Source organism: Nomascus leucogenys, chromosome 2 (assembly GCF_006542625.1).
Source record: "Nomascus leucogenys isolate Asia chromosome 2, Asia_NLE_v1, whole genome shotgun sequence".
Lineage (NCBI taxonomy): Eukaryota > Metazoa > Chordata > Mammalia > Primates > Hylobatidae > Nomascus > Nomascus leucogenys.
The window spans coordinates 70,705,442-70,731,771 of NC_044382.1; the positions used below are offsets into that span (position 1 = coordinate 70,705,442).

The 26,330-nt window shown below is 50.7% G+C and overlaps 1 protein-coding gene across 4 annotated transcripts in view; it reads left to right on the forward strand.

Annotated features, from left to right (window-relative positions):
• The window catches only part of ZNF423 (zinc finger protein 423), a 369,635-nt gene that overhangs the window by 332,579 nt on the left and 10,726 nt on the right, over positions 1-26,330 (forward strand). For all 4 annotated transcript variants that reach the window (XM_030797375.1, XM_030797365.1, XM_030797370.1 and 1 more), the window contains one exon: positions 1,159-1,274. In XM_030797375.1, the coding sequence (XP_030653235.1) occupies positions 1,159-1,274 (116 nt within the window). The remainder of the gene's footprint in view (positions 1-1,158; positions 1,275-26,330) is intronic.

A 26,330-nucleotide genomic window follows, 5' to 3' on the forward strand; every position in this document is an offset into this window, starting at 1 on the left:
TGCCGGCCAAGTCCCCAGCCCCCAGACTGGCTGCCAGCCCAGGCGAATGGCTGTCCCAGCCTGAGGCAAGTCTCAGGGGCTCTGCCGGCCCCCTCCTGCTGCCCAGATGGCAGCCGGTGTGCGTGGGAGAGCCTGGCCTTCCCTGCCTCCCCCGACATCTGCTGTCTGCCACGGCAGGAAGCCCACCCTGGGGAGGACGCCTGGCAGGAGGGTATCTCTGAAGTGCTCACCTCCCAGACACACAGCTGCTCTGGGCCGCCTCCTGGGTGCGCCCAGGGCCGGGGCCACCTCGGGACTCCTGCCACCAGGAAGCTGGGGCTAGACCTGCTCCATGCCAGGCCCAGGGTGTCCACTCTGGGGCAAATCCCCCAAACACACACCCCTGGGGCTCCCTAGAGCCCCCTGAGCACCCTGATGCCGTCTTCCCCTCATTTCAGGAGCCCCCACCCATCTGTCACTGTCACACTCTGAGGCTGGCACTGAGGGGCCCCAGCTGCCCGTCTGCCAACCCAGGACATGGAGGCCTCTGTGTGGGGGCCCAAGGATGCTGACAACAATAAAAATAGGAATTTGTATTGGTTGAGCAACTTCTTGTACAAGGCCCTGTGCTGAGCTTATTTAATTCAAGTCTAGGCTCTGCCACTTGCTAGCGGTGGGACCTTGGATAAGCCATTTAACATTCCTGGCACCTTAGTTTTCTCTTGTATAAAATGGGGATAATAGCACCTGTCCTGCAGGCCTGGGAAGGGTTCAAGAAGCTCACCCCTGTAGGTGTCTGGCTGTTGATGATGGGGATGAGGAGGACAGCACTTATTTGTCTGTGACAGGCCATCTTTTAAGCACTTTATCAATATCCCATTTGATCTTCCCAGCCACCCAGCCAGGGACATACTATAATCTTCATTTTTTGAGTGAGGAAATGGAGCCCAGAGAGGTTAAGTGACTTACCCAGGGTTGCACAGCCACTAAGTACCGGAGCTCAGCTTATCTAACTTGAGCCTCCTCTAGTATGTGCTAAGAATGCTCCCAGTAGCCCACTGTTTGGCTGACTGTACCTATGCCACAGTGATCCCTGCCTGTGAGTGTTGTGGGAGCAGCTGCCACAGGAGGCTGGGCTGGTGTCCTGAGCTTGGCCCTGACGGCCGTGTCTGTGTCTAGTCTTCGTCCAGGCCAACAAGTTGCAGCAGCACATCTTTGCCGTGCATGGGCAGGAGGACAAGATCTACGACTGCTCGCAGTGCCCTCAGAAGTTCTTCTTCCAGACTGAGCTGCAGGTGGGTGCCCACATCCACTGCACCACGCTGCCTGATGGTCCTCTGTTCCCCCGTCAACACCGAGGGTCTCAGGGTTAAGGCAAGCTGGTGGGGTCTTATGCTGGCAGGTCTGCAATCAGGGGCTGACCTCCTGGCTGGCAGGCATGGAGTGTCAGCCCCCTGGCCTCTGCTGGCCCAGCGTTCTCAAAAGAACCAACTACCACCGACTAAGCCCTGAGCAGGAGTCAGAAGCTTACATTTGAGGTGTTTCGTGGCAAGTCCTATCTGCTCGTGGGGATTCCATTTCCCTACCTCTATTGTAAAATGATATTTGACTGAGCTTTGGTTCTGTGGCTAGAAGCCCATGATGTCTTTGTAGCTGGGTCCTGGGGCTGTGTGGGGACAGGAGTTGGGTCTGGGGCCTTGGAGCCTCCAGCTTTGCCCATAAAAGCTAGAAAAGTAAGAGTAGTGGTGCCCGATTGCCTCAACTTGGAGGCAGTCACCAGGGGTGCTGAGACTGATGTGGCCCTCAGGCAAGGGACAGGGGCCTCAGCCAACTTCCTTGCATCCTCATCCCCAGCCTGTGGTAGCTGAGAGGACCTTGGGAAAGGAAGCTGCTGTGACGGTCTTCCCAGGCATTTGCAGCCACCTCCCTTGGAATCCCATGGGGCCCCTTCTCACCTGTTACTGGTTTTTTCCAAGGAACAAGATCTGTGCCCAAGTGAAACTACTTTCTCTCCCACTGGTTTTTGCAAAAAATTCTTACAACACTGGAGAGATCACATGCCCACCAGAAATACAACACACATACACAGGAAAATCTCACATTCACTGTACCTGGACCATAGCATCACACACACAAAGGGAAGGTGCACGCACACAGTTCCTATCACAGTGCATATGCCCAGAGATGTCACTTACAAAGAGTAACACTGCATCCACACTGAGGAATACCGCACACATGCAGCGCAACACTGCACCCCCAAAAGAACGACCACATTCATGTCCACAGATAGATCACACATACACACAGACAGACATGCCGAAATGTCACATACCAAGAACGAGCCTGTCGGGAAGGATACGGGTAGGTTAGGCTGTAATAACAAATCTCCTCTCGGTCTGTGTGTCCTCAACAAAAGGTTTATTTGTTGCCCATGTGACATATCCAAGCAAGCGATGGGGAAGAGACTCTGTTCATAATATTCACTCAGTGACCCAGGCCCATGGAGGGTCCATGCCCATCCATGTTTCCGTAGTCACCGAGGCAGAGAGAAGAGGGAGGTGGTGACTTCTGCACCAGCTCTTCAAGCTTCCCCTCGGAAATGATGCACGCCACCTTCTCTCACATTGTGTTGACTACAGTAAGTCCCGTGGGCGTGCCCAACCTCAAAGCGAGTGAGGCAGGGAATTCCACCCTCTGCCTGGAAGGAGAAGGGAGCCCTAAGGACTCACACACACCAGTTTGGCCCCCCAGGGGGGACCCTCCACACCCAGCAGCACCCTCCCTCATCCCCATGCCACTGCTGCACCTGCACGCAGCAATCTCCCACACACCCAGGTTACAAGGCTGGGGCCACTCACCCCGTGCAGAGTCACTTGAATGGCGACAGTTTTGCCCTCCTCTCTGGGGTTAGAGGGGCACAGCTGTGGCCTGTTTTAGGGGGCCCTCTTCTTACTGTGCTGTGGCCCACCCACACTGCCAGGCCTGGGCCCGCCTGTCTGCACAGCTGGTGGTGGCTGTTGCCTGGAGGACATGCAAACAGGCCCTTGGAGGGTGCGGGGACCGGGGGGATTCACCATTAGATGGTCAAGTCCTGTTTCCATAGGCTGGCCCCATGCCAGGGCTAGGCAGGCTGAGCTCAGGGCTGGCCCCGAGGAGCACCCAGCTGGTGTGGTGGAAAGCCTGTTTCTTTTCATCCTTATGGTGCTCATAAATTTGTGTATTGTACATGAGGCCTTTATCCCATTGTCACAACGTGGGATAGAGTTATGAAACCAATCATACAGACCCAGCCCAGAGAGGGGGTTCCACTTCCAAAAGGCCACCACTGAGCTAGTGACCCTGACCATGCCACTGCTGTCTCCCCATTGATCCACAAATTGAGCTGATGTCTCTGTGCTTAGGATGTGTGGGGCGACAGCTAGGCGTTGATGCCATCCAAGAAGCCTCCCTGCTCAAGTGCTGGATGCGCACCCTCTCCCAAATGCAGTCCGTGCAGCCGCCTTATCCTACCTGCCTTACCTGAGTGGCCCAGCTACCAAAATAGTCCTGGGTCCCCTGAAAGAGGAAGCTTTCTATAGCCCAACAGGTCAGGCCTCTTTTAAACCCATGAGTGCATATAAACTACGATTTATTTACACTTTGGACTTGCTCAGCTCCTGCCTGGCTCCCCTGCATTGTCCCAAATGCCAAGAGATCTCTTCTCTGATGGCCTTAAGATTATTCCCAGAGAAGGTTTCCCATCCTGACGTTTTTGAGCTTCATCGGTGTCACTGGGCTGGGGGCCTAGCTCATAAGCGCAGAGGTGGAGGGAGGCTGCTGCTTTCAATCTGGATCTTTCTTCGATCCCACCTATCTCGAGCTGTGGGCCACACTTGACCTGAGAGTGGTTCATGTGAGCTGGTGGTTTCCTGGGTCATCCTGTTAACCTTTAAGTCAGATCCTCAAATACTGAGAAACCGCTAAATTACAGCCTTAACGAGTCACTATTTTCTGCAATTAATGATTTTAATTATAGACCGTTTAAATATGGAAGTGTTGTTGCAATGCCAAGTCTATGCAAATAATGGCTCTCATTAAGTAACTTGAATAGCAATTTTCTCATTTTTGAGAGGAGGATTTTTCAGGCATTGGAGTGTTCGTTGTCCCTACACAGAAGCTGGGGCTGGAAGGCCCTGGTTGGGTGGAACAGGCAAATGTGCTGTTTCCTGGAACGATCTGGGGGTTTGGGTGGGGCAGTGGGAGGCAAGGCCAGCTGGAGTTCTATCCTTGCTGGTTTCTTGTGGCCATGTGTAGTTTGAGGTTATGGACGGAAATTCCGGGCACCGGTTACTTGCAGGCACAAGGGACTATGGGCTGAGAGGTCTTCAGAAGATTCTAGGCTTAGGATTGAGCTCACTGCAGGACCAGGAAGTGCTGCTGCAGGAATAGAAGTATAGGAGGTAGAATTGAACCATGGCAGGCTTGGTCTCGGTCAACATTGACATGTCTCCCTCCAAACGTAATGTTTTCTTAGGATGCATTAACAGGAGCACAGTTGCCAGTATAAGGGAGGTGTGAGTCCTCTTTGATTCCAAGTTCAGAGGGCTCTGCCCAAAAGACTGAGATTAATTCAAAGGAGTTTAGACAAACTGTTGCAAATTCACAACAGAATGGTTAGGAACATGAGAGGGAACTAGCTTTCCTATTCATTTGTTTGAAGCAAGTATGTGAAGGGCCCATGATGTGCCAGGCCCTGTTTCTAGCACCTGAGAAGACAGTGGTGAAAAGATGAAGAACTATCCACGGGGTCTGCATTCTAGGGGATTGATGGGCACTTCCCAATATGAGCCAATGACATGAAAAAATAAAACCAGATAATGGGCTAGAGCATGCTGGAGAGGTTGAAGTTGGGCATTCCTTGGTAAGTGTGGTCAGGGAGGGCCTCCCTGAGGAGGTGGCATGCAAGCTGAGGCCCGATGGCATGAAGGCAGGATTGTGTAGAAGAGAGCCATGAGTGCAAAGGCCCTGTGGCCACTGGGTGCCAGGGCTAGGATGACAGAAGGCAGAGTGCAGCTGAAGCACAGTGAATTGGGGCAGAGGCAGTGGAGCCCAGATCATGGCAAGGTTTTCAGGACAGTGAAGGACTTTGGATTTTATTTTCATCGTGATGGGAAACCAAGCAGGGGACAGATATTACCTGATTTACACCCTGAATCAAAATGTAAGAAGTTTGCTTTTGAAAGACATGGTTAAGAGAATGAAAAGTCACCGATTGGGAGAAAATATTTGCAAATCACATATCGAATAAAGCACTTGTATCCAGACTATATGAAGAACTCTCAAAACTCCTTAATGAGAGGGGACACAGAACAACTAAAAAACGAGCAAAAATCTTTTGGGAGATGTCTCACCAAAGAAAATGAACATCATTAGTCATTAGGGAAGGGCAAGTGAAAACCATAGCCCGATGCCACCCACATAAATGAAAAACTCACAATGCTGAGAGTTGGTGAGGTTGGGATCAGAACCTTCACACATTGCCAGTGGCAGTGCAAGATGGTATGGCCACGTGACAAAATATTTGTCAGTTTCTTATAAAGTTAAACGTTCATTTACCATTAGACCCAGTAATCCCACTCTTAGTGTTTAGCCAAGAAAAAGGAAAATTTGCACTCACACCAATACCTCTACATGAATGATGATAGCAGCTTTGTCATGGCCCCAAACCGGAGGCCCCCTCGTTGTCCCTTATTTGGAGGATGGGTAACAGATGGGGTCATGTGTTACATTGGTACAGGTCACGTATACATTCTCAGCAGTAAAAGGCAACTGCAGATACATGTAACAATGTGAATGAATCTTGTTTTGTTTTTTAAGTGACAGGGTCTGGCTCTGTCATCCAGGCTGGAGTGCAGGAGTGTGATCGTGGCTCACTGCAGCCTCAACCTCCAGGGCTCATGTCATCCTTTCACCTCAGCTTCCTGAGTAGCTGGGACTGTAGGTGCACACCACCACACCCAGCTAATTTTTTAATTTTAACTTTTATTTTTAGAGATGGGGTCTCACGATATTGCCCAGGCTGGTCTCAAACTCCTGGGCTCAAGCAGTCCTCCCACCTTGGCTTCCCAGAGTGTTGGGATTATAGGTGTGAGCCACTGTCCCTGGCCCCATGGATGAATCTCAAATGTCACATGACAAAAGCCATACTCAAAAGGTTCCATGCTGTATGGTTTTATTGACATGACATTCTGGAAAAAGGTAAAAATATATCACCATAGAAAACAGACCAGTAGTTGTCAGTGGCTGAAGGTCGGAGTTGGGGGGAAGAAATAGGGGAGACTTTTTTGTTTTGTTTTGCAATGGAACATCTGAGTTTTGTGTACCTGATGTGAAAGCTGCTGATTTAGAATACTGCAGTAATAAGACTAGATATTGCTTTAAAGGAGTATGCAGAGATAGGGATAGACAGTGTGCACAATTATTTGGAAAATTTTCTAAGTCTGCTAGTGTTCTGTGTACAGAAAAAGTGAATTTTCTAAATGACAAATTTGGAAACTGTGGTTCCCATTGTCATTTTTATGATATTCTTTGTGGAAAGATTGTCACCGGACACATTCAGAACCAGTACCAGTGACAGACTTTGATATACAATATACTTACCTTGAGGGTCATGTATGTTTGTCTGCACGTGCAAGAAATGGTTCAAAACAATGGGGGACCTATGCAGAAGCTATAACTGCGTGTGATCCACACAGGTTATGTAGATTCCGAGGATGCGAAAATCTTAGTGACATAAATATAACAAGATATAACATAAATTGCAGAGAGAATGGGGCTTGCAATGAACTTTTCCATTGTCAGCGTGATCCTGGTTATGCTCCTCCAGGTTGTGAGCCGGCAGTATCATCACCAGGAGGAAGTGTTAATGATGGATTTTGGCTTACGGTAGAAAAAAGTGTACCCTTGTTTCCAAAACGACGTGCTGCTCCTAAAAACAATGGTCTTTTGATCAGTTTCTACATTTCTTTTTTACCTTTGCTCATTTTAATTGCTATCATTAGTCTTAAATGGAATAAAATGAAGAGATTTTGGAGCAAAGTGGGAACAGTAAGCAGCAGATCTATCTCAGAAGACAGCAGCAGGAACAACAACCAGTCACAGCCCAAGTGATAACTTCGAAGCCATAGGGTGGAGAAAGGATATTACCAAGAAACTCACCATTAACTGGCCTGATCTAACAATGAAAAAAAAAAGTTTTCTCTCATTTTGTTATGGCTTAAAGCTTTCAATTTCACAAAACAAAATAAATCCTGTGACTTGAAAGCAGGAAAAAAAGAAATAGGGGAGACTAAACTTTGTCCATATACCTGTACCCTCACCCACATATACACCTGCCCACACTCACCCCACACCCTGAAAACCCAGGCAGGAGGGGATCCAGTCTGACTGCGAGGTGCTTCCAGGAGTCTGTCCTGAGTCTGTTTAACCAGGAGAAGACTTGGATGGATTGCAGAAGAAATGCAGGGACAGTTGGCGTCGAGCATTTTAAGAACTCTGGGTCCTGGAGGGGTTCTCATTGCTTCAGGTGGCTCCAAGACTTTTGGCAGTGGGTACCAACTCAGAACAGGGGTTTTGGTCTTCGGTAGTCATGGCTCAGGCATCACTCTCTGCAGTTGGCTCAAGCTAGAAGGGAAATTAAGCTGTAAGGACATGGGTGGATTTTGGATGCTAAGAGCAGGAAGCAATGTTGGGTTTTTGGCAGCCCTATTCCCGGAGCCAAGTGTCAACTTAAATAAGGCAGCTATACTCTTGTCTTCTCTAAGACTGCCTGGTCCCTGCCTTCTGCCTCTTTCTGGCTTTTATTGTCCTCTCTCTCTACAGCCTGACTTTCTGGGCTCCTCTGCACAAGGAGGAAAGTGGTCAAGGTTCCACAGCTCCTGTCAATTCTGCTAAGGCAGACACCCTAGGTAGCTCAACAGAGAGGATTTAGTGTGAGGATTGGTGACACAGGTAGCCAGAAGGAACACCCAGGAAACCCTAGAGATAGTGACAGCGGTGGCAGCCAGCCCTCAGGCAACAGGTGCTAGATCCCTGGAGGGGGAATCTGGTAGGTGAGCCTGGGTCAGCTGTCCACCCTGCTCCAGTGAGCTGTGGCCGGGGGTAGGGTCATGCGATACTAACCAGCAAGTTCAGAGTGCTGTTCAGGGAAGGGGTGTATGACCTGGATGGACACTGTGCATTTGCAGTATGTGGGAAAACTGTCTAGAAATGGAAAGTGCTGAGGTCCCTGTCGGTAGAAGTGTGCAAACAATGCACGTGTCTGAAATGCTGCCAAGAGTGAAGCAGGGAGCGGCCCAGTCTTTGTGAGGGCAGCTCCGTATTTAAAACCTCGCTCTGTCATGCACCAGCCGTAAGCCTCAGTTTCCTTACCTGTAAGGCAGGGTGTGAGTAGTTCCTACTTCATAGTTCAGTTGCAAAAGGCCCTTGGCACAGTGGCTGGCACACAGAGCACGTAGCAGACACTGCCTGTGATTATTATTGACATTGACTTCTGGGCAGTTTGAGGATCAGATGGCTTTGAGGGTTCCCTGCCCTTGGAGTTTGCTCTGCTTTCATGGTTTCCAGCCTGAGTTTGAACAAAGTGAGACTCCAAGTCCTTCCTTGTGTGGCATCCCACCAAGCCTTAGGGCTGTGGGCACAGGAGACCCCACATTGGGGCATGGGGAGGAGCCAGGTGCCCAGGGTAGTGAGACGGGGCATAAAGGGGACGGAATGGAGGCCAGAGGGCCGGGGCTTCGGGTCCCCCTTCCCCTACCTCTCTGAACGCCTTTGACCTGGCCTCTTTTCTTAGGACCCTCTGTTTCTGAGCCACGTCCGGGCGCTGTGGAGGGTGGTATGTAGATTTGACCGGGGGTGCAAGACAGCCCGCAAATGTCAGAGCTGTTGGCCTTGCATTCCCAGCCTCAGGCCTCAGCAGATGAAGGCCTGGGGCCCTATCGGCCCCATGCCAGCGGTTAGCCAACCTGAGGGGAGGGGCAGCCTCTGGCCACCAGCCCAGCTGTCTCTGCATCCCCATGGGCACCTCTGTGCCCACAGACACTGGGCATGGATGGTGCCTCCATCTCCCCATCCTAAGAGCCTTGCTGCTTCCTGTTCTTTATCCTCACTGTGGGGATGCATGCATGAGGGTCATGTGTGGCTTACCAGCCATACAGGGCTGTTGTTAGACAGTGGACAAGCTCCCCTGAAATTGTACAAGAGACAGTTCTCACAGCCTTCACCCGTGGGCCCGGCTCTGTTCTAAGCACTTTGCATGGATTGTGTACAGCCCTATGAACAAGGTACTCTCATCCCCATTTACAGATACAGAAACTGAGGCTCTGAGAAGTTAAGCAGTTTGCCCAGGGTCATTTGCAAATGGCAGAGCCACATATAAAGCTGAATTGTCTTTGCCACCAAGGCAAACAGAAACTCTCCAAAGTTTAAATAAATTGCCATTTATATGAGCTAATAGATTTAAATGAGGCCTGCAGTGCTGAACTATAAAAAGCTTTCGTTGTCAGGGGACCCAGAAACTATTTTAGTAGTTGGGCCAAGCAGGTAGCACAAGTAGCAGTAACAGGGGATGCAAAAAAAATTGCTCCTGGGTGAGCCCAGGTGGGAACGCCATGGGGCCTGTGCGCACAGGGCCAAGGCTGTGCATGGCCGCGTTTGCCAGGCTGCAGCTCGAGGCCAGGACCCTGCAAACCCTGTTGCTTGCAAATGAGCATCAGGATGGGTTTGGCTTCGGCTGGGCTTGGGGAGAGGAAGGATTCATTCTTGTCATGGAGATAGGGACTTCCTAAGACCTCAGGCTCTTGGTGCTGCCACCTTTCTCCCCTTTATGACTTGCTTGGTCCTGTCATGGGGCAATAGAACTTGAACTAGAGAGACGTCTTTTTAGACATAGAACTTCTGGGATCTTGGAGCTGCGGGGCACTGCCTGCCGGGGCATGTCAGAGTTCACAGCGTGTATATGTGTACACCCACACACGCACATGTCCTTGATGAAGCCGGTTTTGGGGTGTTGGGCCAGCGCCACGCCCTGGAATCTTGAGTCCCTCATTGACAAAGCCAGGGGCTGCAGGAAGTGATTCCGTGAGCGGGGCCCGTGGTGGCAAAGCAGCCAGCCCAGCGTTGAGCGGGCGCATTTAAAGGATTAGCTCACGCTGTTTGCTTGTGTGTGCCTAATCATGCTGCTTCCAGCTAAATGATTACAATTGATTAAAAGCAGAGCTAGGTATTCTAACAAGCAACCCGGAGCCCTTCCGATAGGGTGAGCTGGGCTCTGCCAGGCTGGGTCCTGGTACCCAGCCAGAGGGAGAGCTCTCTGAGACAGGGGTGGGATCTCAGCTCCCTTAGGACCCTTCCTTCCTAGCCCTTGAGAACATTTGATTCAGCCCTTGCCCTGATTCCATTTACTGAGTACCTACTCCTGGCACCACCTCAGGGGCCTGAGACAGAGCTGGGAACAAGGAGACAGGGTTTCTATTCTCATGGAGCTGACATGCTTTGGGAGACACTGATGATAAGTCGGTAAATATATGAACTAGGGGATTTCAGAATGTGAAAACGCTGTACTGTGATGGAGAGTTGTGTGTGTATGTGCATGTGTGTGTGTGCGCGCGTGTGTGTGTGCGCGCGTGTGCATGTGTGTGTGCGTGTGTATGTGTGTGTGCGTGCGTGTGTGTGTGTGTGTGTGTGTGTTGGGTGGTCAGGAAAGGCTGGCATTTCAGCTCAATCCTGGAGGTTGCAGAGCCAGTGTGGGGAAGAGCCGGGGGATCCTCCAGGAGAGGGAAGAGCCAGTGCCAAGTATCTGAGGCCCAAGCAGATTTGGGGTGTTCATGGAACAGAATAAAAAGGCAGAGGGACTAGAGGGGCAAGCAGGACAGACGGCCATTGCCTTCGTGTGTTATCCTCCTGGGCTGGCCTCGCATCGCCTACCCAGTGAGATCAAGATGGGGCTTCCTAGATGCATGTACACCTGCCCATCTGCCTGCAGGAAGTACCCTTTCTTTCTCTTAATGCATCAGCCCAGCTCCAGTGCCTCCTCCCCTGAGAAGCCTCTCTGATTCTCCTTCCTTTGGTTTCTCCAGCACTTGGTTTAACCCCCCTGATTCCTTTGGCAATATGGATTGTGAGTCACTATGTCTACACCAAACTCTCCACACTGATGTGAATTTTTGGAGAGTGAAGACACCCTTTGCCATCCATCCATCCATCCATCCCCATATGTGTTAACGTATTTTTTGAGCTCCTAGAAAGTCAGAAAGAGAACACAAGCAGGAAAGGAGGAAAAGGAAGAAGGGGAAACCCACAGATTCCGGGAGCCCAATTTTAAAATCCCTGGTCCTTATAAGATGGGTAACCAAAGAGCCAGTTTCCTTGTCTCTTTGTACTGCTGCTGTTGGATCCAGCCAGATAATTATAACTAATAATAATTAAAAATCAAAAGTGCTCTAGGCACATACTTAGCATTTGACTCTGGCTGCGCTTTCTGTGAGTAGTGGCATCTTCCTCCTTCCTGCTTTAGAGATGGCCCAGTCCTTGTCAACCTGACTCCTGCCGGGAGACCAGGGCCCGGATGGGCGTGGCCTGAAGTTGCTGGCTGACACCCAGTGGTGGTTCCAGGGAGTGAGAACCTGTTGGTCACGCTGGAGTCAGCCACTTGTGAGGCCAGGAGCCTGGGGGAGGGCTGAGAGTTGAGCTGGCTGCTGACCCCCCAAAGTCTCCCCATCCCCATTATTTTCTTTTTTATTTTTTTGAGACAGAGTCTCACTCGGTCACCCAGGCTGGAGTGTGCAGTAACACGATCTCGGCTCACTGCAATCTCCACCTCCCAGGTTCAAGTGATTCTCCTGCTTCAGCCTCCCGAGTAGCTGGGATTACAGGTGTCCACCACCATGTCTGGCTAATTTTGTATTTTTAGGAGAGATGGAGGTTTCACCATGTTGGCGAGGCTGGTCTCAAACTCCTGACCTCAAGTGACCCGCTTGCCTCGGCCTCTCAAAGTGCTGGGATTATAGGTATGAGCCTCCGTGCCCAGCCACCCATTATTTCCTACTGCAGATGTTGTATTTCTCTGGGCTCAGTTTCCACATCTGTTACATGAGGTAAGACCTGCTGCTTCGGGTTGTTGTGAAGATGGAGTTTGCCTGTGTAAAGCACTTTATAGCACTTAGGATATAAGGATTGCTGAGGGTCATTGTGGCCCTTTTCCAATAGGATCACTTTATGCTTCCTGCCCTCCCCACTAGGGCAGGAAACCAGAGCCCAGCACAGCCTGAATTCTACTGAATGTGAAGCTCCATGCTGTGGAGCTCACAGTCTGGCCTCAGATGCCAGCCCTGCCACCAAGCAGCTCCATGACCGTGAGCAAGTCACTGGCCTCTTGCTTTCAGGAGACCAGGGTTATTGAAGATCCCTTCTTTGTGGGGTACTGGGGGAGCTGAAGGCAGTGATGTCTGAAAAGCTCCCGGCATTCGGTCTGGGTCAGAGTCAAAGGTTGGTGAGCCCCAGTCATTGCCCTGCCTGTGGTCTGGAGGTGGTGGGCTTTCTGTTAATGCGTTCATTGACTCATTCAATCAATCATGTGTGGACGTGCTGAAGCTAACCTGCAAGTGTTTACTAAGCACCTGATCTGTGCCAGCTGTGCATAGGTGCTGGGGACAAACAGAGGCATAGACTAAGCCCCTCACATGTTGCAGGGAGGGGAGAGTAAGCTAATAAGGACAAACAGAATATTTCTTATGTGTTTGTGGAATATAATATAATATGATGTAATATGGTATAGTATATAATATAGTATAGTATAGTGCTGCATCATACCATATCACTCATACTATATACTAAATACAACATAAGTGCTACACACAACAGAGCCCCACAGTTGGGCCCCCATGTGACATCCAAGGGCACTGTGGAGCCTGAGCTTTGCCCTTGCTCCCTGTAAGTTACTGTGTTACGAGCACAGTTGGTCTGTGTCTCTAAGCCTTGGTTTATTTACTGTCAAGTGGGGCAAGGGTGTTCCCAACCTAATAAGGTGTGGCATCATCATCATCATCATCATCACTGTTGTCATTGACATGATTATTATTGCTGCCACCACTGGAGGCAGCTATGTCTCCTGAGGGGCCATGTGTGGCAGTTTGGGGTCTGCCTTGGGAGAAGGCTGGGGTGGACACTGACGACACTCCTTGTCCTCAGAAGGCCCAAGGCACAGGCCTGAGCCCCTCACCCCAAAGTAGTACAAATGAGACAGCATTTCCTGAGTGCTTACTGGGAACCTGACTATAAGCCCTTCATGTGGGTAGCCTCTTAGGACCTCACGCATGAGGTCCTTGTCATAGATGGGTAAACTGAGGCTCCTCATGTGGACATAGCTGCCAGCAGGGAGGAGTGTGAGGCCAGGCAGTCTGACATGAGTGTCTGTGTTCGCAGCCCGCGGGCTGAGGCAGTGGGGTTGGAGACGACTCTCAAAGCCCTTAGAAGCCACGGGTAGGTTTCTGGGTGCAGGGGTGTCTGAGCGGGCCTCACCTCCCAGCGAGGCAGGCATTCCAGAGGGTGACATGGAGGCTGCATGCAGCTCCCGGGGCATGAGACTGTCACTGGTCTGGACAGCGCTGGGTGAGCAATGGCTTCTCCCTGGTCACCACAGAGGTGCAGTGAGGAGTGGGCACCGGAGGGGTAGTGTTGAAACAGAAGTCTGTGCCCAGCTGTGCTCAGATACCCTCGTGAGCCTTGAGGGTCAGCTCGCCTGAGCAATGAAGTGTGTGGAGGCCCAGGTGGGGACTGGGGGCCTCCCCTCAAGGCCCAGCTCCAGGCAGAGATGGCACTTGGAATCAGCCTCCGGCTGCCCGTCTGCCCGTTGGAGCCTGTCATTCATGCCCTAGGGCTGGGGGCCAACCAACTTTAGAGGGCACCATGCCATCTCGACAGATGGGCACGGGGGAGCTGCCAGGAGCCTCAGGCCGGTGGCCATTGTGTGTGCGGCGAGCCGACCCCCTCCCCAGCGCTGTCTCAGCCGGGACCACATGCCTTCAGTTTCTTAGTAACAGTGACAACACTGTGAGTGGCGGCGCCTCACTGGCTCCACATCCACAGAGGTTTGCACCCTGCAAAGCCCTGCCCCACGTTGACTCAGACAAAGAGGGAGCCTCTCAGACGGGAAGACATGGGGCCTGGGGGCCTGAGGGGGTGACCCCAGACATAGACACAGACATAGACACTCCTTTCAGACCGCCTGGGCTCACAGCTCTGCCGCCCTGGCAGCTCTGCCCGCGTGGGGAGCCTCAGTTTACCCATTTACGACAAGGAGACACACTCGTGAAGTCGTAAGAAGCTACTCATGAGAAGGGCTTGCTGTGAGGTCCCTAGCAGCACTCAGGAAGCACTGCCTCATTTTTACCGCTTTGTGGCGAAGGGCTCAGGCCCGTGTCCTGGGCCTTCTAGGGACAAGGAGCACAGTCAACGTCCACCCCCCAGAGATGAGGTTTGGGGGCCTCAGAGTTGCTTTGTCAATGTGACCTTGGGCATGTGACCTCCCTCACGGTGACTCACTGTCATCACCTGGACAGTGGGCTGCCAGTGCCCCTCTTGGAGGGTTACTGTGGGGATGCAGCATCATGCTTGTGGATCATTGAGCATGATGCCTGGTCCCCTAGGAAGGCCACATGGAGGAGGCAACATCTGGGGTGGAATTGGCAGAGTTGATGTGGATATCACTGTCCCTCTTTCACAGATGGGAGAAACAGGCTCAACCGCGAGTTTAAGCCACTCACTTGATGTTGTGTCCCACAGCTGGTAAGTGGCAGAGCTGAGCCTGCAACCCTGGTGGTAAGAGGCAAGGAGGAGGTGAAGGACGTTGGTAGCACCACCACCAACCAGGCACTAAGGGAATCCTTTTGCCTTGATTTTCCCATTCTGAGGACAAACCTATGAAGCCAGTGCTGCTGTTATCCCCATTTCACAGATGGAGAGACTGAGGCATAGTTGGGCAGAGATGAGATTTGAACCCAGGCAGCCTGAACATACAACCATTGTCCTAACACCAAGGGCAGGATGTTTTGTGTTGCAGAACTCCATTTGTGTCAGAACTTTCTTGATACAGCAGCCTGTGATCCTGACTTGTTGGGAGTGGGGCTGGCTGCCTGCACCAGGAGGCTGGGGTCTGGCATGGCTGGGGATGTCTTAGCCCCCATCAACGAGAGACCAGGGTGCTCTGGGTGGAAGCCTGGATTGTACTCTTTGGTCAAGCAGGAACAATTACTAATGACATTTGCAAAGAAATTAATGATGAGAAATGCAAGTTGGCATTTCAGGAGCACCCGTCAGCAGCCGTGTGCCAATACTCATAGGAGAGGCTCGGTGCTGGGGGCCGGGCATGGGGAAGAGGAGATGGCAGAAAATTAATTTTGCTGTGTCAATAATGAACGTGGCTCCACTCATTCTGCTTCTGAAGTTTAGACAGAATCAATCATGGACGGACTGGGGCTTGTCTGGGGCTGCATTGAGATTCACTGTGTGGCTGCATTATGAGCAAGGGAAAGTGACAGTTTCAGTTTGGTGTCTCCTTTAGGCGTCCCAGGGGACAGCAGGGATGGGAGTGGCAGGGAACAGTGAGAGGGAAGGAGGTAGTCGTCCTAGGACAGGGCCATTTGGGCTAAAATCTATGTACCACCTCTTACCAGCTAGACAACTTAGCAAGCCGCTTTGCTTTTCTGAACCTCAATTTCTTCATCAGTCAAACGGGAACAACTGGGAGAAGTAAAGATAATATATAAAGAGCAGAGAGTCCAGTTTCTGACACATCGTAGGAACTCAGTATATGGGAGCTGTTGCCTTATTTCACGGTTGTATTTTAAGATACACAACTTTCCTCCTTAGAGCCTCTCTTATGTTAAGTTGCAATACCTCATTTGTGTGCTGTAGTTTAATTGGTCATATTTTTTGTTTGTTGTGATACATAAAATACTGGAGCATCTTATGCTCTTTGGGGTTCTAGGGTAAATAAAATACAGTGTTGGTGTGAAGCGTGGTGGAAGGTGAGGAGCAAGGTGCTGAAATTGTCTAGGGCAGGGAAGGGATTTCCAGTAGGATAAGGAACCATGCCTGCCCCTGTCCTCCCTGCCTTCAGGAGCATCCAGAACAATCTAACCCAGTCTCTCCTTACATACGGGAGAAGGGACGCACAAGGAAAAGTCACTGTTTCTATAACACTAAACATTTTTATAGAGCAGAGGGTGAAAACTCCCAGTCCATGGACTGGGGATTGTGGAACTTTTAGAGGGTTGTCTGTATTTTCATTTTTTATTTTTATTTTTAAGAAAGAGAATCTTGCTCAGGCTGCAGTGCAATGGTGTGATCATAGCTCACTGCAGCCTTGAACTCCTGGGTTCAAGCAGTACTCCCACCTCAGCCTCCCGAGTAGCTGGGACTACAGGTGCACACCACTACACCCAGCTAACTTTTTCATTTTTTGTAAAGATAGGGTTTACTATGCTGCTTAGGCTGGCCTCAAGCAATTTTACTGCCTTGGCCTTCCAAAGTGCTGGGATTACAGGCATGAGCCACTGCGCCTAGCTGGTTGTCTGTATTTTAAAACAGAGAATTTCCATCATCATAAAGGGTCATTTGGCTAGTGCTTTTTGAGTGCCCAGCATTGTTCTTAGCACTTGTAGGCATTAAAACATTTGATCCTCACAATGCCTCTAATATGAAGACAAGCAAAATGAGGCACAGAGAGGTCAACTAACCCCCGAAGGCCTCAGAGCTGGTTAGTGCTGGACCCAGGCCACCAGCCACGGATTCTGTCCTCTTCACCACCACACTAAAAGGCTGGATTTATTGATTTTTCTATAAATCAGGCCTGGCAGCCCCTGGCCGACATTTCTGCGTGATCCCCTTTGGATACTGGGATGTGCTTCCTGGTTCAACACAGCCCACACCTGGCCTTCCTTACCTGGCTTATTACCAACTTGCACTGTGAATTTGTAACCCCTGTTGAAACACTTCACAGTTTGCAATTATTATCTCATTGGTGCCTCTGCAACCATTGGTGCCTCTGCAACCTTCTAGGGGCCACTAGAAATGCTCTTGACTCTCACCATTTTGTAGACTTGAATACAGGCTTGGGACCTGGGCGTTAATGTAGGATACTGGCAGGGAGAAGTGGGAGTGTGGAATGTGTTCTACTCATTTGGGTTTGAGTGTTTGAGCGAAGGAGGCAGGTGAGGCTCTCTGCTTCCTGCGCAGCGACCAGTTTCCCAGCTGAGGCCACACCTGGAGGTATAGTCTAGACAGCTGCAGCCCTGACCTGTGGCGCCATCTTTGTTTCCTCATCTTTGCCTCAGAAGCTGCTGCATCAAAAATGTGGTATTGGCCAGGCATGGTGACTCACACCTGTAATCCCAGTGCTTTGGGAGGCTGAGACAGGAGAATTGCTTGAGGCCAAGAGTTAGAGAGCAGCCTGGACAACATAATGAGACCCTGTATCTACCAAAAAAATATGTGGGATCATCCATGTTTTTTAGTTGACAGAGATGACAAAGCCCTGTGTTTAGTATTAGTTATGACCCTATTAAGTGTCTATACAGCATTTTACATTTGTAAAACCTTTTACATATGTTATCTAACTTGAAGCTTCTAACAAGGCAATGAAGTAGATATTATTAGTCTTACTTTTCAGGTGAATGAAGGAGTACTTAGAGAAGCGAGTGACTTGCCTAAAGTCAGAAAGACAGTAATTAGCCAAGGCAAGATTTGATCTCCAAAGCCCATTGTCTTCTCATCAACTCATTTACCATCCTACCCACTTACTTATTCATGCACTCCTCTTCCTCCCACCATTCATCCATTCAGCTACACATTTATCCATCCACCCACCAATCCATCCACTCACCAATCCATCCACCCATCCATCCATCCATGCATCCATCCTCTCATCCATCCTCCAGCCACCCATCCACTCATCCATCAATCCATCTGTCTATCAATCTATCACCTACCCATTCATCCACCTACCCATCTCTCCACCTATGCATCCACTCACCAGTCTGTCCACCGATCCTTCCACCTATCTATCCACCCACCTTTCCATCCATCCATACATCTGTCCATCACCTACCCACCATTTCATCTATCCATCCATCCATCTATTCATTCATCTACCCATCAATCTGTCATCCACCCACTCCTCCACCTACCCACCTATCTATCCACCCATCCACCCACTCACCAATTCGTCCACTATCCATCTTCCACCTACCTGTTCCTCCATCTACCCATCCATCCATCTGTCCATCATCCATCTACCATCCATTCCCCCATACCCATCTACCCACCTATCCATCATTTATCCATCCATCCATCATCTGTCATCCATCTCCCTATCCATCCAGCTACACATTCTTTCACCATCATCACCCTCCAGTATTGAGTGTGAGGTACGTGTCAAGAACCACACAGCTTTTCTGATGCCTTCTTCATGTGCTCTTAATTTCACACTTCACTGTTACCTATCCCTCTCCTTACTTTAAAACTGTGCATATACCTACACACACACACACACACACACACACACACACACACACACGAAAGCACACACACCCCTCTGGTGAGATGAGTGGGATGGGACAAACTGGGGATATAGATAATTCTTGGTTTGCATCATGAAAACCAGTGACTTCTGCCTGGTGATAGAAGGGGGGGCACAGGGTGGACCCACTTGATCATTGTGGGGCAGGTGTCTGGGCAGTGACAATGTGCCCACTGTTTGGTTGGAGCCTGGGTATGTATGAGAGGGCAGACAAGGCATTTGAGGCCACAGCATTCTTCAGCCTCATCAGTGGGACCAGCTTCCAAAGAGTGGGCAGCCCATGGAGCCCTGCCTTTCTGGGTGACGGGATCACCCTTTGCTGGGTGCCAGGTTGGACCCCCTCTCTGGACTGGCAAGGGTGTACACCTACGTATTTCCCAAGAACCGTCACAATCATAAAGTGTAATCGGTCTCAGCTGCAGTTTTGCTCACTGGTGCGTGCACACGATTTATCACAGCAAATGAGGTCCATCCTTACAAGCTTCTGCCCTGCAGCCTGGGGGTCTGTCAGCAAGGGGGCTGGGCCATGAGGAGCTGGGGGCCGTTCTTGGGGTTTGATGGGCCATGTTTTCTGAGGAGGCCCCCTCAGAATATCCGCCAGAACAGTTCTTAGTCTGTAGGACTTAATTTTCTAGAAATTATGAGGATGTACAAAAGTTTTCCTTTTAACCAAAATTTGGAAGAAAGTAGAAATGGATACGATCAAAGTTTCCTTATATCATTTGCAAATCCTAAAAGCACTGGGTTAGTTTGGGGACCTGAACATATGTGTTCTGTATAATTAGTGACCGTGTGACCTAGATTTTCCAGTACAGTCCTGATTTTAAGTACTCCATCCCAGCTCTTGGCTGTTTGTCCTGATTTTTGGTTTGTGGAATATGGTGACTCTGTGTGGATCTCGGTTTTCTCATCATAGTTTGATGAATAAATATTTAAAGTGGTAAAGGCCTGCAGAGTCAGAAAAAATTTTTTCCCACTTATTTTTTTCCAACCTGGCAAAACATGTCATGTGTAGGTGTGCCCTGTGCTCACCTTCCTGACTCCCACCTGCCCTGCCAGAGCAAACACAAACACTTCCTTCCTGCAGCATTTGTAAACCGTCAGGGCCCCCTTTGCTGGACTGGCCTATGACTGCAGGTGAGGCCTTTCTGTAGGGGAAAGAGCTCCCAGTTCCACGAGTCTCTTGAGGTCTTCTGTTCTTCCAGTAGCTGGCACTGGGAGCCACGCTGTAGACAACAGTGGACGGCTCAGCTCCAGCAGCACAGAGAAAGCCCCTCTGCTTGTGCTCAGCTGGTGGCATGTTGTCCTGGGATGCTGTGGCTCCCTCCCACCCAGCTGAGGATGTCTCAGGCTGCTGTGATCTGTGCACCTTCCAGCCAGGAATGTCGCTGAGTGTCTTAGCTATTGGTGCAGCAACGCTTTCTCTTACCTTCTAAGATCCTGCCCACTTTTTTGTTGTTGTTGGTGGTGACAGAGTCTCACTTTGTCACCCAGGCTGGAGTGCAGTGGCACAATCTCAGCTCATTGCAACCTCCGCTTCCTGGGTTCAAGCGATTCTCCTGCCTCAGCCTCCCAAGTAGCTGGGATCACAGACACACGCTGCCATGCCCAGCTAATTTTTGTATTTTTGGTAGAGATGGGGTTTCGCCATGTTGGCTAGGCTGGTCTCGAACTCGTGGCCTCTAGTGATCTGCCCGCCTTGGCCTCCCAAAGTGCTGGGATTACAGGTGTGAGCACCATGCCTGGCCTGTTTTTCATTGTAAAAATTCACATAGCATAAAATTTACCATCTTAACCACTTTTAAGTGCTGGTTCCGTGGCATTCAGCACATTGACACTGTTGTGCAATCATCACCACCATCTACCTCCAGAACTTTTTCATCTTTCCCATCTGAAACTCTGTTCCTGTTAAACATTAACTCCCCATTTCCCCTTTTCCCAGCCCCCAGCAGCCACTGTTCCACTTTCCATCTCTGTGATTTGGCTGTTCTAGGCACCTCGTACAAGAGAAATCATATAATAATTCATTCCACCTGGCCTAGTGTCCTCAAAGGATCCATCCCAGCTTTAAGAAAAAGGTATAACCTGCTCTGGGCATGGCCGGGGCAAGGGTTATGGGGAAGACAGTGGAGCGGGGCAACTGTATTTTTTCTTCTTCTCCCTTGACCCTATCAGTGGAGGCTTGGCTTTGCTACAGTAGCTTGCAGGCTGTCATTTCAGAAATATTCGTTGAGTTTTTACCAAGTACAGGCTCTGAGCTGATGGGGTACAGTGGAGAGCTGAGACAAGGTCCCTGTCTTGTTGCACTGATGGTGTCATGAGGGGCAGTTGGCCATGGTGCATCAACAACCAGGTCACTGCAAGTTGCAGGACATGCAGAGTTGAAACCTCTGCAAGGTGCAGAGCGATGCTGTGATGGGAGTCTGTGGTCAGCGGACAGGAAGCCTGCTCCAGGAGGATGGCTCCAATGTGGAGAAGCCCCAGGAAGACCGGGGTGTGGGGGACACTCTGGATAGTGGGAGTGCTGCTGGGAGGGGGAGGGGCTTCCGGGCTGTGGTGTTTGGGGGCCTGGCAGAAGGTGGTGGCTGAGGCTGGGGCCAGCGAGAACCAGACCATGGAGGGCCATCTGGGCTGTGGTCAGAGTCCAGATGTGTTCTGGGTGTGGGTGGGACCCGCCAGGGGGTTTAAAAAGCAGAAACCCTTCTACAGCTCTGCCTCCTCGAGGAGACAACCCAGACTGTGCTTCACGTTGTTTTCTCAGCTTTCCTTTGCCAGGAAGGGGGCCTTCAAGGGGCGCTTGCATCCTGGGCAGGTGGGGCTGCTGGAGGGACCCAGCAGTGGGGCGAACATGGGGCAGGTTAGCCGCACAGGGTGGGGAGACAGAAGGCCAAAGTAACAGTAACCGGCCTCTGACCACTTAGCAGTACACGGTTAGTGTCAGGACTGGGGTGTGTGTGTGTGTTTCGGGGGGGGGATTCCAGGGTATCCATGAGTGTGTACCTGCATGGGGTTGTGGGGTGTCCATGAGTGTGCATGGGATTGTGGGGTATCTGTGTGTGTATGAGTGTGCATGGGATTGTGGGGCATCTGTGTGTGTGTGTGTGCACACGCGTGCACATGGGATTGTGGGGACCTATGTGTGTGGGCACATGGGATTGTGGGGTATCTGTGTGTGGGGAGGGTGGGCACATGAGGGGGGCAGGTGTGTGTGACTAGAGTATTTGTGTGTGTGCATGCATATAGAGTGGTGTGTACACAGTAATAGGAACGCTGCCTTGGCAGGCTGCTCTCGTAAGCACCCCAAGGGGCTGCCCCTCTACCATGCCTGGCCTCTCCTTTTCCCCATGGGACACCGTGGAGGGTGGAAGGGAGGGATCTCAGGTCCTTTGAAGCAAGGAAGGTGTGGAGGTTACTTATGGTCCAGATTCTTGAATGCAATCATGTGGCAAACTCTGGCGCTGGTCTCTCCAGATGGCCCACGGACAACCCCCGAGACAGCCGTGTTGAGCCTCCTGGGTGGCTCTAGGACAGTGGGAATTTCTGGTCTCCTTACATGCTCCTTGGTCTCCCAGATTTGCCAGCACCTGGTGCACCCAGAAACACTTGGGCTGGCTGGGTGGGAATGCCCATGAGGCAGAACCCAGGACGTATGGATGGTTCTGTCTTAACAGAACTTCATCTTCTACCCTTACCCTCTTCGTCAGAACTTAACCACACCGAGTCCCACATCCCAGCCCCTTGGGTGAGGATTCAACTAATGTTGGGCCATCTGCTGCCTAATGACGCCACTCCCCACCTCACTTCAGGGTGTCTGGGGCTTCTAGAGGCCCTCACCAACCCCAGAGGTCTCAAGCTGGTGGCCCAAGGGCCAGATTCAACCTGCAGATACGTTTTCGTGGGCTTGCATAGTGCTTTAAACATCAAGAAAGTTTATGGATTTATTTTACTTCCTTTTTCCCCCAACTTTTTCCCCCAACATGTATTCCAGGAATACATGTGCAGGTTAATTACATGGGTATATTGCATGCTGCTGAGGTTCGGGGTATGACTGAATGCATCACCCAGGTCGTGAGCATAGTACTTCATAGGTTGCTTTTCAACCCTTGTCCCCTCCCTCCCTCCCAGCTCTTTTATTCCCCAGTTTCTATTGCTCCCAACTTTATGTCTGTGTGCACCACAGTGTTTAACTCCCACTTATGAGTGAGAACATGTGGTATTTGGTTTTCTGTGTCTGTGTTAGTTCACTTAGGATAATGGCTGCTAGCTGCATCCATGTTGCTGCAAAGGACATGATTTTTTTCTTTTTTATGGATGCATAATATTCCATGATATATATGTACCACATTTTCATTATCTAACCCACTCTTGGTGGGCACCTGTGTTGGTTTCATGTCTTTGCTATTGTGAATAGTGCTGCAGTGGACATATGAGTTCATGCTTCTTTTTGGTGGAATGCTTATTTTCCTTTGGATGCATCTGCAGTAATGGGATTGCTGGGTTGAATGGTAGTTCAATTCTTAGTTCTTTGAAAAATCTCCAAACTGCTTTCCACAGTGTCTGAACTAATCTGCATTCCCACCAACAGTGTATAAGCATTCCTCTAAGAAAGTTTATATTTTAAACAAATGTAAATTTCCAGTTTTCTTGCAAAACCAGAAGCAACACTGGGCCTATATTCGCATGTGGCAGTCATTGCCTAGAGCTGACAAGTGCTGCCTCTTCTTGACAAAGTTTGAGTTCTTGGGGCTGACACAGACCCCACTGGGTCTTACTGCTTTGCACCTGGCCTGGGCTGCACTTGTCCATGGTGTGAACCTGACAGCACCCACACTCTAATCTTGAGGCCTCCATCCAGACATGCAGTTCCATGTGGTCAGAGGAATCCTCCCCACTGCAGACAGATCTCCTGGAATTCACCCGCTCTTTTTCATGACATAAACATTTTCTGAGCATTGGTACCCCTGCTGACAGGTGCTTCCATCTTCCCAAACTGCTTCACGTGCATGATCGTCTTTGACCCACACTAAGAGCAACAGATATACTTTGAAGTGAACCCTTTTTTGGTTTTGAGAACCCGTCCACCCAATAGCCTTTTTTTTTGAAATGGGGTCTCACCCTGTGGCTGGAGTGCACTGGCATGATCCTAGTTCACTGCAGCCTCGAATTTCTGGGCTCAAGTGATCCTCCTGCCTCAGCCATCCGAGTAGCTGGGACTACAGGCACACGCCACCACACCCACCTATTTTTTTTTTTTTTTTCGTAGAGATGGGCTTTCACCGAGGCTGATCTCAAACTCCTGGCTTCAAGTGATCCTCCCACCTCAGCCTCCAAAGTGCTGGGATTCCAGGCATGAGCCACTCACCCAGCTCCAGTGCCATTTTTTATGGAGTTTCGTCACTTCCACCCCGGGCTCTTCTCAAGGCTTTGCAAGAGGTGCACTTGATTGGATTCCTGGCCCAGCAGCATCAGATTGGGGCCCCATCTTTTAGGGGTCTGATTCAGGCTCTTTTAGGGCAGGAGACTGTGCACTAATTCATATTTGAGATGAGCTGTCCCATGGGGGCCTGGTTTCAAACAGGCTGCTGTGGTTAGAATAGCGTTTGCAGTGGCCACAGGTTGACAAGATCAGTGCAGCATTTCTACGCAGGAGGGGGCCAAAGACCACAGAAGTGAACTTGTGGTCACCTGGCACACTCTTGCTAGGACCCCTGATTTTCAGTCCTGAATCTGCTGCTAGGTACCGTGTCCCCCAGGGGCTTAGCCACTGGGTACTCCCACCTTCTTTGGAGAAACAGCGGCAGTAGTTGGGGGTCACATTAACTCAGGCCTCAGAGTCAGGCGTAGACTCTGTTGCTGAGGAGGAGCAAGTCTATAAGCAGCCCTGGAAGCATTCCATCTTCCTTTGCTTGTGACAACAGCCATAAAACTCTCATTTTCCCTTGCATGGCTGCTATCTAAAGTCTCACCGCTCACCCGATTCTCTGCTCACAAACAGACTGACGGGGCCCATTTGCATTCTGAAGTGCAGCTCCCCTGAGTCCCCTGTCCCTCCAGGCAGGTATTATTAGTCCCCTTGTTTTGTTGGGTGACTCTGAATGGGAGCCTGTTTATGGGCTGGGTTCCTAATAGAAGGCTTCGGTTCCCTCCTAATAATCTATCCCCTGGTGGGTTTTATTTCCAAAGTACAGCAGTACAGAACCAGCCCCCTTGGGAGTTTATTGGGCTTTTCTCTTCCCCACAATATTTTCTCCCACGTTTTCATGCGAGGGAAGAGTTTCCCGCTCATGGAACTGATTGTTGACCAAGCCACCTGCTTTGGTCTTTTGTGTCCTGGCAAGAGGGGATTCACAGAAAGTGGGGGGCACCCTTCTCCCCGCCTTGGCTCCATAGAGCATCTCGAGAACACGGAAAACCCGGATCCAGTTGGCACCAATAAAAGGAGTCTGGGTCAGAGGCTGTGTGGATGTGGCTCTTTCTCAAATGTTAGCCCAGGTGACTCAGGTCGCTGCATCTGCTATTGGTTCGGCAAGGAAGCTGCAGAACCCCCACCCCAAAGCCAATCCCCTTGCTCCTTGGAAGTTGGAATCTCCCTCCGGGCCGGGAGTTCCGGATGAATTGAGGCTCTCACATGAGAGACAGCTTCCCTGGCTGAGTGTTGCAACACTCATCTCCTGCTGCTCCGGGGTGGCAGACGACAGGCTGTCTCACTGTCTGGGAGGCAGGGACGGGAAAACCTCACGCACATCCCGTGCATGGAAGAGCTGCTGCTCCTTTTGCCATAGGACATCTCAGGGCTTTGTCCAAGGCCAGTGGGCCACCAACTTCACTCTGAGGCCAGGGATGGGTGTCACACCCACTCGGGCAAACCTTGCCCTGCTCTCTGCGTAAATGAGGCAAACCTCGGCTTGCTGGGTGGGGGTCATGGGAGAAGTGAGGTGTGTCCACGTCATAGCCTGGGCCCCGGGGGAGTGGCTGCGTCACAGGGCAGGCATTTAGAGGGAACCTTGGCCATCACTCACTCCTAATTTTAATGACATGCATTAGCTAAATTGTGTTCTGAGTATTCATTCGGCGCTGTTTATGGTGTGCTCTCGAGTACGCTTACCGTTTGTCAGAAGTGCAAACTAGCGAACATATGAGCCTTTAAGACAGGCCATCTGTTCGTCTTAGACCCTTGGACGATTGTCAAACGCTTCTAAAAATAAGTGCTCACAAGCAGAGAGGGGCTGCCCAGGTGATACACAGCAGATAGGGGAGGCAGGGCTGCCTGTATCTATACCCTTCCCAAAGGGAAAGAAATAAAGTGTGGGGGGAAAGGGGAAGGTTTTCCAGGGAACAGGGGATGGGAGCAGAGGGAAATGATGGGTGAGAAGGCCCTGCTGACACACCTTTTAGGCTGGAGGCATGAGCTTCTCCCTGTGTCTTGCCTCTCCTGTAACTCCACAGCTCAAATACCTTCAATGGCTCCCCATGGCCCAGATTTAAGGGCAAGCTGCCTCATCTGGCATCAAGGATCCTCATCAATAAGGCCCCTGTCTTCCTCTCCAGGCTGGTCTTCACGGCACATACCCTGTGCTTCTGCCAAGCTGAATTATTCATTGTTCCCCCAACATATGCTGCACTTTTCACATCTCACAGGCAGAACAGTGCGGTGGTGAAGAGTGGGCTCTGCAGACAGACTGCATGGGTGCAGACCCAGCACTGCCATCACCAGTGGCAGGACCTGGGCCTCTCTGCG